The following is a 14087-nucleotide window of genomic DNA, read 5'->3' as shown; positions in this document are numbered from 1 at the left end:
ATATGTACGGATACAATCAAATCTGAAAAGGGTTAGAGGGATAACATTGTGGGTGTTAGTGGGGCCTGGTCTTCGCCGGCTGCAGAGGATTACCCAATCCCGAGCGCCTTTGGCGTCTGTTCTGTCTCCTCGTATAAGAAATTAAAATCTCATAAAAACGATTGTCCCTGTGAAACATGTGTTCCTCGCTTTTGTACTTTCTTATGTCGCTCCTTAGGCATACCTTGTGATGACTTGAGCTACAGTGTTTGCAGGGATAGGAGTAATTACTTGAAGAAATACGTTCTGAACGATATTCCTTCTTGCTCAGACCTCCTCACTTCAGACAACCTTCTAGCGCTCTCATCCCTCGGCTATACAATGAGCAGGCTTCAGATTCCTTCCTTTGGTAGGAGGAAAAATCCTCCCCCAGCCACTACTGCTGCTGGAGCAACCTCCTCTCCTGCATCAGCCTCTTCTTCAGCCACCATCTCTGACACTATCCCGAGTATGGTGGCTATTGATCCTGTTGTCAGCACCCCTGCTACCAACCCGAGCACATCTCCACAGATCACTACTACCCCTGCTGCCGCTGGGGGTGCTCGGGACAAAGAGCGAGGCAAAAGACCTCATCCTGACGGTGGAGTCAACCTTGAGGAGGAATCTCTTACAAGAAGGACCTGAGTCTCTGGGCCGAGCGCTCTCTTGCATTGCCCAGTCAAAGCTCCTGCCCCCTCCGGGCCTGTTGCAGCTGGTGCCTCTGCTTCTGCTTCAACTTTTACCTCTGCCTCTATTCCTGTTTTACCACCATGGGCTCCTCGATACACCCGAACGGATGGGACGTTCGTGAAGCCGAACGAGACCATGTTGAAGGATGGCCAGACCGCCATGGCGTATTATAGGAGCATGTGGACTCCAAAAGACCTTGAGGCGGCGAAGGGTCTGTCACAAAAGGATGTGTTCAGCCGTTTTCCCCAATCTGCCATGGAGGTGACTTTTATTTTCTAACTCATGAATCTTCTCATACTATTTGCTCTTGCCTTCGTCCGACCAGGCGATCGGTTTAACCAGTATCCATGCATATCTATGCAGACTTTGTTCGGTATGATGGCTATGCAGAAACAGGTGGAAATGGGGAACGCCAGGGCCCGTAAGTTCTCTGATAGCCTGGATGTGGCTAATAAGGAAAACGACCTTCTTGCCGGCAAGAACATCTAGATATTGGCTCGGTTTGAAGAAACCGAAAAAGAAAGAGATGCTCTGAAGAAGGAAACCGACTCTCTTCAGGATGAAAAGGATGCCCTCCAACTTGAGAAGGGTGTCTGGCAGACTGAACGTGATTCAATCAGAGATGAAAAGGCAGAGCTCCAGCGCCTTCTAGCTGACGAGCAGTCTGCTCGGATGGCTTTTGAGAAAAGAGTTCTGGACGAGCGCAACGCTCTGATTGACACCATTAGCAGAGTGAATGGTGGAATGCTGGCTCTTCATGCTCGATTCTCAAGAGTTGGAGCTCTTAGATATGCTCAGGGATTCCGAGATGGTTTTTCCGACCGAGTACCGGCTGAGGGCCAGACCAGCTCAACTCTGGATAAAATTAATAAGGATCTAGGGATTGACCCTCTGGGGGTCTATGTTGACCCCGAACCCACCGAAGCCGAGCACATATTTGATGAATGTAAGGAGATTGCTTCCTCCAGGATCACTTCAGCTCCTCCTACCGTTCAGCGTCTAATCGCTCTTCCTTCGTCAACTGTGGTATCTCCCATAGTCACTGCTGACGTTGGGCCCCAGTAGAATGACTCTGTTATTCATCTCGATTCCCCACCTCGTGAGGGTGAGATGGCTGACGGGAACGAGGAGATGGATCAGCACAACCAGGCAGCTGTCGGTACTGAGGCAGCTAGCTAGGGCTCTTCCAGATTCTTCGATTCCATACTCTTTTGTAGTTATGTGACTTGAATACTTCACTTTTTGTAACCTCAATGCTTATTATGAATGAGATGATAAAACTTCTTTTTTTTTTCTTTTTTTTTTTTTTTGTGCTACACTCTATTCAAACCCACTTTCAATATTTTTTTCATATTAACTTTGTCGTGTGCGTGTTTTTTAGCAAGTGTCTGGCGTTCGGCTTATGGTGCCAGCTACCACTTATCTTGCTTAAGTGCCTGGCGCTCGGCTAGAATGCCACTTGCCACTTGGCTTTTCATTTTTTAGCAAGTGTCTGGCGTTCGGCTTATGGTGCCAGCTGCCACTTATCTTGCTTAAGTGCCTGGCGCTCGGCTAGAATGCCACTTGCCACTTGGCTTTTCATTTTTTTTAAAACCTTTTGAAAAGGAAAGCTATTTTTATAAATCTCAGGAATTTGCACATTCATACGTACTTGATTAAAAACAAACAACATCCAATAAAACAGAAACTTAGCTTTTATTGATAGTACCTCTTCAGAGACGTAGCAGTCCAGGGCTTGCTGACCAACCTTCCCGCCATGGTCTCTAATGTATATGCCCCCTTCCTTATGACTTCTGCAATTCTGTATGGGCCTTCCCAGGGTGGTATCATTTTTTTTACTATCCCCACCTTTCTTTTCAGAACCAGATCGCCAGGGGCAAAATCTCTGTGTTTCACTCTTTTGTTATGACTATTCGCCAATACTTGCTGGTATGATGCTAACCTTATTACTGCAGCGTCCCTCTTTTCGTCTATCATATCGAGGTTCAATCTTAACATTCTGTCGTTCTGATTTCGACTCCATGCTAAGCTTCTGATAGTTGGGACCAAGTGCTCAACCGGTATAACCGCCTCGGTACCATACGCCATTGCAAACGGGCTCTCCCCAGTCAGCCGCCTTGGGGTGGTTCTGTAAGCCCATAGGACATTCGGGAGCTCATCCAACCACTTCCCTTTATGGTCCTCCAGCTTCTTCTTAATGCAGGCGAAAATTGTTCTATTTGTAATTTCTGCTTGTCCATTGGCCTGGGGATGACTTACTGCAGCCAACTTCTGATTAATTCCATACTCCTCCAACAGCTCTCTTACTTGCTTGCTGTCGAGGTTCGTGCCATTATCCATGACTATTAACCTTGGAACGCCGAAACGACAGATAATATGGCTCCAGATAAATCGTCTCACATGAGTCTGAGTCACGCTTAGATATGGTTCTGCTTCCACCCACTTAGTGAAGTAATCCGTGGCCAGTAGCACATACTTATTCTGAGCTCTTGCAGTTGGCAGAGGACCGACCACATCCATCCCCCATTGCGCGAAAGGCCATGGCGAGGCCATTACGTGCAATTCCTTAGGTGGTTGGTGGATCAATGGTCCATACCGCTGGCATTTATCGCACCTTCGAGAGAACTCCTCCGCATCTCTTGACATGTTCGGCCAGAAATACCCTTGTGTCATCGCTTTGTGCGCTAACGATCTTCCCCCAGAATGATTGCCACATACGCCTTCATGAATAGCTCGCAACACCTGCTGAGCCTCTGTGGGGGTGACACACTTCAAGTATGGGCCAGAGTAGGACCTTCTGTACAGCTGGTTATGCACGATGGCGTATTTTGCAGCATTCTTTTTTATTTTCCTAGCTTCATCCTTTTGCATAGGCAAAACGCCCTCTCGAATATAAGTGATGATGGGGTCAATCCAACTCGGTTCATACGGTATGACATTGACTTGCCAAGGGTTAGAGTCTAAAGGTTCTTCAAAAATAGATGGCTGGGTCAGTATTCCTATTGGAATCACCCTCGCCAATGTCTCGCCAGAACTCGAAGCACTACATGCTAACCGGTCCACATTTGTGTTCTGTTCCCTCGGTAACTGTATGAATTCAATCTTTGCAAAGTCCTTGGCTTTATGCAGAACGGCAGAACGATATGCCTCCATCGTGTCATCCTTGGTCGCGTACTCACCATTTACCTGCCGAACAATCAACTGTGAGTCACTATAAACAGTCAAACTTCTGACCTGTAGCTCTCTGGCCAACTTTAACCCATTTAGCAACGCCTCGTATTCCGATTCATTATTGGTAGCTCGGAACTCAAGTCTGAGTGCTTGACTCAAAGAAGTACCCTCTGGGGTTTGCAGTTTAACCCCAATTCCTGCCCCCATCTGGTTAGAGGAGCCATCCACATAAAGTTTCCAAGAGCCGCATCTAAGGTCTTCTTCCGTATCCTCAGAGTCACATTCTAGCAGGAAATCGGCTACCGCTTGTCCTTTGACAGCTGTTCTCGGCTCATACGTTATGTCAAATAAGCTTAACTCTATGGCCCACTTTGTCATTCTGCCCGAGAGTTCTGGCTTGTGCATAAGCACTCTGATTGGAAAAGTTGTTAGAACAGCTATAGGGTAGGATTCGAAATAATGCCTCAACTTTCTTTTTGCGTTCACGAGTGAAAGTATCACCCGTTCAGCCTTCGAGTACCTTCGTTCTGCCTCGGTCATTGTCTTACTGACATAAAATACCGGGTGTTGCACCCCTTCCTTGCAACGAATCAGAACAGCACTTGTCGCAACACTAGATACTCCAAGATATAGATATAATTTTTCTTCTGGATCCGGGGCTGACAGGACTAGTGGATTCTGCATATATTCCTTCAAATGGGTCAATGCTTGTCATTGTTCATCCCCCCAGACCTATCTTCCATGACTCCGGATCGTGTCAAAGAACGGCTTGCAGCGGTCTGACAACTTAGAAATGAATCGACTTAATGCAGCTATTCGTCATGTGAGGGCTTGCACTTCTTTGATCGTCTTTGGCTCGGCATTCTTAATCAAAGCCTCTGCTTGAGTAGGGCTAACTTCGATGCCTCTGCGGTTGACCACGTGTCCCAAAAACTGACCGGAACTCACACCGAACGAGCACTTGGTTGGATTGAGCCTCATCCTATATCGCCTCAGCACATCAAATACATCTTGCAGATGTTTCAGATGATCATCCTTCTTCCTACTCTTTACCACCATATCATCAATATAGGCTTCCACAATCTTTCCTATTTGATCCTTGAAAATTTTGCTAACAAGTCTTTGATAAGTTGCTCCCGCGTTTTTTAGTCCGAAAGGCATAACTTTGTAGCAGTATATCCCTCGCTCGGTGACAAAAGAAGTTTTTTCTTCATCTGCCGGGTCCATAGGGATCTGATTATAACCTGAATAAGCGTCCAGAAAGGTTAAATGCTCATACCCGGTGGTGGCATCCACCATTTGATCAATCTTTAGCAGCGGGAAGCTATCCTTCGGACAGGCTTTGTTCAAATTGGTGAAATCAATGCATACTCGCCATTTCCCATTCTTCTTCTGCACGACAACGACGTTGGACAACCAATCAGGATAGTGCACTTCTCTGATGAATCCCGCATCGAGCAGCCTATTAACTTCCTCGGCTATGATTTGGTTACGTTCTGGAGCAAATCTTCGTTGCTTCTGCTTTACTGGTTTGAAATTGGGATTGACATTCAAGGAATGACAGGATACGGAGGAATTAATTCCAGGCATGTCTAGGTGACTCCATGCAAATACATCGGCATTGTGAGACAAGAAGTCAATTAGCTCCTGCTGCTCTTCCCTGGTCAGTCTTACTCCTACTCTGGTAGTTTGCTCTGGCTTGGACTGATCGATCTGCACATCCAGAAGGGGCTCTTCGGTCAAGTCAACTGACTCCTTCACCCTATTCTGCTTGGGCGGAGGTTCCTGTAATTGCTATCTGGGGCTCGCCGAACGAACGGGCGTCTTCCCTTTCCCAGCATATTTTAGTGTGATGGAATAACATTCTTTGGCTGCAACCTGATCCCCACGAATGTCTATCACCTTATTTCCATCGGGTCTGAGGCACCTCATGACCTGATGCAGAGTTGAGGGCACACCTCGGACTCTGTGAATCCATCATCTTCCCATCAGGAGATTGTACGAGGGGTGAATCTCCACAACCACAAAAGTTTCCATAAGAGCTCGTTCTGCAGCTTGAACTTCTACTTCCACCATTCCGATAGGCTCTACCCTCTTGCCATCAAATCCTAACAGGGGATTTCCAGTGGGCTTGAGCCTCTCTGGTTCAATCTCGAGCCGATCAAATGTGTCCCTCGGCATGACATTGGCACTACTTCCGGGATTGATCAGAACTCTGCGCACCAGGCAGTCCGCCACTGTCAAGCTGACTACCAACGGGTCTTCATGGGGGACTTGAACACGCTGCAGGTCTGTCCTGTCGAACTTTATCTGTATCGATGTGATCTGTTGGTGTAGAGTATTCACACTGCTGACCCTTTTCTTCATCTGCGCCTGCCATAGGCGCGTTCGGAGTAGCTCATCTGAGTCTTCGCTGGGCTCGGGTCGACCGTGGATAGCATTGATTATACGAACTGGCTGTGAATTGTGGGAGCTTTGTTTCTGACTCCTTTTTACTTGCTCCATCGGTCGATTCTGCTCTATCGCCGAGCCTTGAATATAACTCGCGAACTCCCCTCTAGCTATCAACATCTCCACTTGCCTTCTCAAATTCCTGCATTCGTTAGTCTGATGACCGAAATAGGAATAGAAAGCACAATGTTTAGTCTGATCCCTCTGTTCGAGGGGTTGCCTAATTGGCAGTGGTGGATGAAACTTATCTTTGTTCTCCTGATATAGTCTCGCCAGAGTGACCTTCAACGGAGTGATCAGCTCTTCCTCCTTGCACCTTTTTTCTGCCTTCCAGGAGGTCTGACGTTGCGGCTGAGCCTGCCTGATCTTTGCCTTGGACTTTTCCTCGGTCGACACGACCGACGCTGTCCAAGCATTGGCTGCCTCCTCTTCTTCTAGGCGCACAAAGCCATCGGCTCTTTCATTAAGTTCATCCATAGTCGTTGGTGTGTTCACTACCAGACTGGTATGGAACGGAGTGCCACGTGTCATGGCCAACTTGAAGGCTTGAACCGCTGTAGAAGGGTGGCATTTGATCACCATACTCTTAGTGAGATTAAACCTGGTGAGAAAAGCCTGGAGACGTTCATCTTTGTACTGTTTCATTGTGAATAGGCTCGAGATGTCCTTCGGCGGACGCTTGTTCCCATAGTACTGGCTTATGAACCGATCGCACAGGTTTCGGAAGCTATCAATGGAGCTCCTAGGCAAGTTCTTGAACCAGCTGAGCGCCGGTCCGGCTAGACTTGTAGGGAAACATTTGCACATTAAAGAGTCGTTCTTCGTATTCAGGGCTATTTTCAACTAGATATGGTACACATGATCGATTGGATCGGTTGTTCCGTCAAACAGAATAAAAACTGGTATAGCAAACTTCCTTAGATGCCAGCATTCAGGATCTCGTCAGTGAATGGTGAATCAACCGTCCGAGCCGCGGATCGGAGTGCTTCATTCTCTTTCTGGAGCCCAGCGGTAGCTCTATGAGCTACAGATCTGCTCTCCGAACTGCGATGAGTGATTGTAGCTATGGAGGGCCGGTAAGACGGATCGAACGACCGTTCCTCAATGAGCTCTCTTTGCCAAGGCGATACAACTCGGCGGCGATCAACCTCTATCACTTCCTCTCGGTTGAACCTTTCTCGATGCGGATCGAAGGTCATGGCTTCGTTCTATCTGATCTGCTCATGTCGCGGATCAACGTGAGTCGATCCTTCGTGATCCTCAACTCGACGAACATTTGGCGGCAAATTGTCCATCCTCCTTTCATCACGGTGGAGAGCTGACTGATTGTTCTCGTCCTGCTCGCCTTGATGTGCGATATTAGATTGAATACCTCCTTCACCGGCCGGAAGTGGACGCGGAACCGCAGGTATTTGCTGATGCTGCATTCCAACTTTCAATTCTGCATTCTCTTTTTTGAGAGCTTCGATCAAGTTCATCAACTCCTCAAGCTTCGTTTGCTGGACAGCCTCCATCGGATTGGAGCTTTCACCTATCATTATTCCTGAACGGAGTAAAGGCATTAATCTCAAGTTCGGGAGTAAATCTGAGCTTCGTGAGTGCGAATTTTTCAGATCTGGTTTCGAATTCTCCGAATTATGCTTACGGTTGACAAGATCTGAATTGTCCGAATTCTAAATCCGTCAGATCCGGCCACAATCGAACAACTCGTTGTTGCATAGATCTGAAGCCACTTCCGCCAAAGCAACAGGAACTAAAATTCCTCCAGAATAGGTCACAATCGCTCAGATCTGGATCCAACTCCCAAAGATCGAGTTTCGTCTTCACGAATTGGTCTGAATCCACGCGATATTGATCAATGATCAATCAATCTTCAACGTTTCCCACAGACGGCGCCAATTGAAGATGCAAGAAGTTCATTTTTACTTTCTCTCTCTAGAACTCTTACACTTCAACAGAATTTCCCCTTTTTTTCTCTATCCATTACTTCTCATATTTATAGATACTTACAAACACTAATGGACTACTACATCTGGGCCCGTTCCTCTGTGGATTTTGGTCATCTTTGATGGGCTATTCGCATTCAGCCCATATGGCAGTATTTCTCTATGGGCTGGACCCATCTGCTCGGACCGGATGCCATTTCCGCGGGTCATATCCGGCCCATGTCTCTTCTAGCCTCCTCACTATCAAATCTAAATCCTAAGAAGTTATGGTGCCTTTAGTGAGCAATTTTAAACCTAGAAGAAGAAAATACTAATAAAAAGAACCAATAATGTATTGTGCATGCTTACCTGGAGCTGCATAACCAACAGTTCCCCTTACTGCAATTGAACTACTTTGATTCGGATTTGTAATTTGTTGAAGAAACCTTGCTAGCCCAAAATCTCCTACATGAGCAACCATGTCCCTATTAAGTAGGACATTGCTTGGCTTTAGATCGCAATGGATTATTGGCATTTGACAATGATGGTGAAGATACTCGAGTGCACACAACACATCAATTGCAACATTTATTCTTTGAAGAAGTTTAGGCTCTGAATTTGATCATTCTCTCTATTACTAGATGTTGGACTTGGATGCAACCAACTCTCTAGAATCCCATTGGGCATGAACAGATAAACTAGAGCCTTAAAATCCTCTCCTTGAAAATCAATGCTTGAGCAAGAAGTTATGATCTTTACCAAATTTCGATGTCTGATATTTCTCAAGGCTTCACACTCGGCAATGAAACTTTTGGAAGCTCCCTGACGTTGGAGGTTTAGTACTTTGACTGCAACAATGGTTTCATTTGGATCAAGGATTCCTTTGTAGACAGAACCATAACTACCCACACCAATCAAACTGGCTGGAGAGAACCCGTCAGTTGCTTTCAGGAGGATTTCATAAGACACTTTCAAGAATGATTCCATCAACGGTATGCCAGAAGGTTGAGCTTTTCTTTTCTTTTTAACCCAAAAAATCAAGAAAGATAGCACCATTGTAACACCTAAAAGTGTACACGGTATCGAGATCACTAATATGAGCACAAGAGAACTTTTCTGTTTTTTTGATTCTTTGATGTTGCATTTTGGTAGTTGAAGTTTGGGTATGCCCCCACAAAGCCTATTGTTTCCGACAACTGATATTGCACTAGCATTTGCAAAAACTCCTTTAATGGACACCTGACCCTCAAAATCATTGAAGGATAAATTAAGATTCTTTAAGAAAAAATGCTCCAAGAATCTTGGAATATGTCCAGACAACTTGTTCCTAGAAAGATCAAACTTCAGAATGCCTCTCAAGGAACTCAATGATTGCGGAATAGATCAATTCAACGAGTTTCCTTCCATATAAAGGTTTTCAAGGCTAATGCAACTCTCGAGGCTAGTAGGAATTTCACCGGACAACTCATTCTCGGATATATCCAACTCCATCAAATTTTTTAGGTTGCCAACCTCTGCAGGGAGGGATCCGGACAAACCGTTGCGAGATACATCCAGTGAAATAGAAAAGGCTGAAATTCTAAAAAGTTGTTTGGGTATGGTGCCATTGAGATTATTTTGGGAAAGATCAAGCAATAACAGTGTTTTGCAATTTCCAAGACTGGAAGGTATGTTCCCCACTAATCTATTGTCACCCAAGGAAAGCTCGTTCAACAATGACAAGTTTCCTACAGAATCTGGAATTTCCCCATAGAATGTATTTCCATGAAGATATGCCCGTTGTAATTTTTGAAGATTTCCAATAGTAGATGGAATTGTGCCTTTGAAACGATTAGTTGACAAAGATAAATAATTTAAGTTGACAAGATTACCTATTGCTGAAGGGAGTTTTCCATTTATGAAATTTTGATGAAGTGTTAGATAAAAGAGTCGGTTTGAGAGATTACCCATGGAATTGGGTAAGAGCCCTCTGAATTGGTTAACAGCCAGATCTAAAGTCCCCAAATTGCTACAGTTGGCCATAGAATCAATGAAGTTCATTTCATATGGCTCTCCACTTCCTAAATTATTTTCACTCGGATAAATTTCCCTGATATTTTGGAGGCCTCCAAAATTAATTCCTAATTTCCCACTGAAATTATTGCTTCCGATATCAAGGCTTACTAGTGCTGTACAATTGGATATTGAGAGTGGAATGGGTCCAGTAAATTTGTTCCCCCATAATTGGAGGAGTTGAAGATTAGGAAGCATGAGACCCAAACTGGGCGAAAGAGTGCCAGTAAGTTGGTTACCAGCCAGAGAGAGATTAGCTAGAAAAGAAAGATTGTAAATGGAAGGATGGATTGTACCAGAGAGTTGATTGCCGCCAAAACCAAGCCCTTTTAGATTTTTCAATTGACCCAAAGCATTAGGAAGACTGCCCGTGAAAAGATTCTGAGCTGTGGACACAATTTCTATAGAGGTGAGCCTTCCAATGAATTGAGGGATCCCTCCCGATAAGTGATTCCGCTGAATGATAAGACGTTTGAGCTTTGACAAGGAGCCGAGTTCTTTAGGAAGATTCCCAACTAGATGATTGTAACTTACAACAAGATGCACGAGGTTGGAGCAGTGGGATAAGTTGGCGGGAATTTCTCCTCCGAAGTTGTTTCTGGTCAAGTGCAATGTTTGCAGCCTGAACAAATGACCAACTTGAGGAGGGATTTCACCTTGAAGGGTGTTGTTGAAGAGCTCTAACACCCGGAGGAAGCTCAAGTTGCCTATATAAGGTGACAAGGAGCCCACTAAGCCTCTGGACCTTAGATGTATGCTGATGACTCTACGATGGCGGGAACCACATGCAACACCTTCCCAATCGCAGAAAAGAAGGGAACGATTCCATGAGCTCATCACACCTTGAGGGTCATGAATGATTTTTGACTTGAAGGCCAACAAGGCAAGATGATCCGTCTCATTTTTGCCGGTTCTGGCAGTGGCATTAGGGAGGGTACTAATAATAATGATCATATGCAGCACCAATGTGATGAACACTAGAGATTGTGTTTGTATTCTGAAAGAGTACTGGAGAGGCATTGGATCTGATCAGAAATAATATCTGTGATGTTTGTTAGAAAGACTTTGTATGAATTGCCTCTTTTATGCGTGATATTTGGAAAGACTATCATTTATCAAGAAAGATGGAGGCACTTTCCAAAGTCTTCATTCTCTACCTCTTTTTGGAAGTCTTCTCTATTAGTAGAAAGACTCGGCCGTTCAACTTGGAGTAGACATTAATAACAGTAGAAGTTTTTCCCCATACATGCATCGCTTTTCCAAGTCTTCTGATTATCAGTGGGAGAGAGAAAGAGACTTTGGCATTCAACTTAGACTAGAAGTCTAGATGTTCTGTGGAATTATATGTGCCATAAGAAAGGTGAGGTGAGGAAAGAGACTATGGCATCAACTTAGACTAGATATTCTGTAAGAATTATATGTGCCATAAGAAAGATGAGGTGAGGAAAGAGACTTTGGCATTCAACTTAAACTAGATGTTCTGTAAGAATTATACGTGCCATAAGAAAGGTGAGGTGAGGTGAGGAAAGAGACTTTGCTAATTACGCTGCTAAAATCCGAAATGATCGATTCCAGTTAACTCATCTGTTTTTACAAGGAAAAAGATTAGGGTATGCATGCATAAATAAAGAAAGTGAAACCTAGACAACTAAAACAAGGTGCACCATGTATAAAAATCGTATTGTGAGTTCTCCATTTCATGTCAAAATTGTGAAAAAAAAAAAAAATTAGAAAAAAAAGGGAGATGATGAGACATATTGCTCTAGGAAATACAGAAAGTAGTTTTTAATATAACAGATTGAAGAAGAATCTTTCTTGAATTACTTACTAAAAAAAATCTTACTTAAATTCAACTTTCTTTTCAAGGTAAGATGTGTCAAAGGTAATAAATATGCAAATATGCAAGTCATGGCCAAATTAATAAATCAACTTACTATGCATTGTTTATAATAGGATAAATTACGGGAAACCTCAATATTAACCTAACTTGTTTATTAAATGGGTTATATGTGTAATCTTAATGAGTTATTTAGTAAAACAAAAAATTATATTAGTTAAATTATTAATAGTAGTCAATCAAACAATAAATATTAGGAAAATATAAATTTCAATCAACCAAATAATTAAATAATCTCTCATCTAAAAAGAGTAAATTATAACATACATGTTTGTTTAGATAGTTATTTTTTACTTAAATGTAAATGTATTTATTACACGTATAGCTAACCAGGTATAAACAGGTTACGCAGATTGAACCATCTCAACTCAAACATAACACGATTAACTCGTCGACCCGTTTACAACCCGAACCCGTTTAAGATTAACCTAAACCCGTTTAACTCATGTCCTCCGTGTTAGAGTCGTGTTGACAAATTGTTTCAAACTTTGTCACCCCTATAAATTACTCTGAACTCTCTTGAGGATTGTCACTTGAGGTTCAAAGTTTATTACTTTGATTTTCTTTTAACTCGTTCACGAAAGTGACTTTGAATGTAAAAAGTCAATAATATTCTTCTATTATAATAAAATATTATTTTTTATATAAGAGAATGACAAAATTTTAATTTTATAAATCAATAGATTTGTCGGAAAGTAAATGTTATGAGTGTCATTGCACGCTGAATTTTAGGAAAATCAAATTAATAAATGTTGAACACAGTATGTAATTTGTCCAAATTTTAAAAGAGGTTAGTGTAATTTAACCTTTTAAATTTAGCAATTGTTTGAAGGAACGTCCTGAGGATTATTAAGTCCAAATTTTGTATCAAATATATTTTATGGTAAATCATATGCTTTAGTCAATTTTTTACATTATTTCTTTTAACCGAAACGTCACCTTTAACCGGCTAGTACAATTTTTATTTGATGATATATATTTGTTATAATATCATCTGGGCAAAATGTTTTGAACTCAAAATATGTTAAGGATAGTTCTTGACATTTGTTCTAAGTAGGCCCTCTTTTGATCAGAAATTGGCAACGCAAATCCCAATATATATGTTCTATATTGAGAGAGAGAGGGGGGAGGAAACAATATGGGACGGATAAAAATTAGGTCAGAAGTGCCATTTTAAAAATGTGTGCTCAAACATAGAAATTCGTTATCAAAGAAGAATTTACCTTTAAAACTACGTTCTTTTGTCCTTCTTATTTTTATTCTTATTATGTTCTCTCGGTCTCAAAATAAGTGTCATATTTTTTTTTTTTGCTGTCCCAAAATAAATGTCATACTTCAAAAACCAATACACTATTTTTTAAATATTTCTAATATACCCTTTGTCTTGAAATTATAAAAGTTATTAAAACTTCTAAAAAAGCTATTGTGGATCCACAATTCAAGTTTAAAATGCGTCTAAGACAAATAATTTTTGTACCACTCATAAATCACTACAAGAGCATATTAGTAAATTTATCTCATACTACTATAAAAAAATAACACTTAAAAAGTTATATTCCCCCGGAGCGACACTCTTTGCGGGACGAAGAGAGTATTTATTTTGACCGCGATTCCCATAATGGATGGTACTTTGGGAATTGTAACCCATCTATTATGGGAAAAAAAAAAAAATCGACCGCCTAGCCTCTTCATTCATTTCGACGGTTCAAATCTCTTCATTCACTCTGCATTTCCTTTACTCACATTGAACGTTGCACATTATATTTATATATTACACATTATATTGTGTTTGCGTTTGTGTATAGAGTTGTGTCGTCGGGAAGAAAGGGTTTTACTATGTAAGTTTCTCTCATTTCTTTCTACACTTTTCTGATGGATGCAAT

At 42.6% G+C, this 14087-nt stretch overlaps 1 protein-coding gene and 1 pseudogene across 1 annotated transcript; both read right to left on the bottom strand.

Annotated features, from left to right (window-relative positions):
• Positions 1-8532: 8532 nt before the first annotated feature.
• On the bottom strand, positions 8533-9311 carry LOC132281581 (probable LRR receptor-like serine/threonine-protein kinase At3g47570; annotated as a pseudogene).
• Positions 9312-9638: 327 nt separating this feature from the next.
• LOC132281580 (putative receptor-like protein kinase At3g47110) lies at positions 9639-11327 on the bottom strand. Its single transcript, XM_059783276.1, has one exon. It carries the CDS (start codon positions 11325-11327, stop codon positions 9639-9641), a length of 1689 nt encoding a protein of 562 aa, XP_059639259.1.
• Positions 11328-14087: the final 2760 nt, after the last annotated feature.

The sequence above is a fragment of the Cornus florida genome, unplaced genomic scaffold, assembly GCF_030987335.1.
Source record: "Cornus florida cultivar Cherokee Brave unplaced genomic scaffold, ASM3098733v1 CherokeeBrave_3.0.0_Hap2_Chr11, whole genome shotgun sequence".
Taxonomy (NCBI): domain Eukaryota; kingdom Viridiplantae; phylum Streptophyta; class Magnoliopsida; order Cornales; family Cornaceae; genus Cornus; species Cornus florida.
The sequence above is the reverse complement of the archived record's forward strand: the minus strand, read 5'-3'. Positions and strand labels throughout refer to the sequence as shown.

Excerpts from the sequence above, each read along its gene's own strand:
- LOC132281580 (XM_059783276.1), bottom strand. The coding sequence starts at position 11,327 with ATGCCTCTCCAGTACTCTTTCAGAATACAAACACAATCTCTAGTGTTC.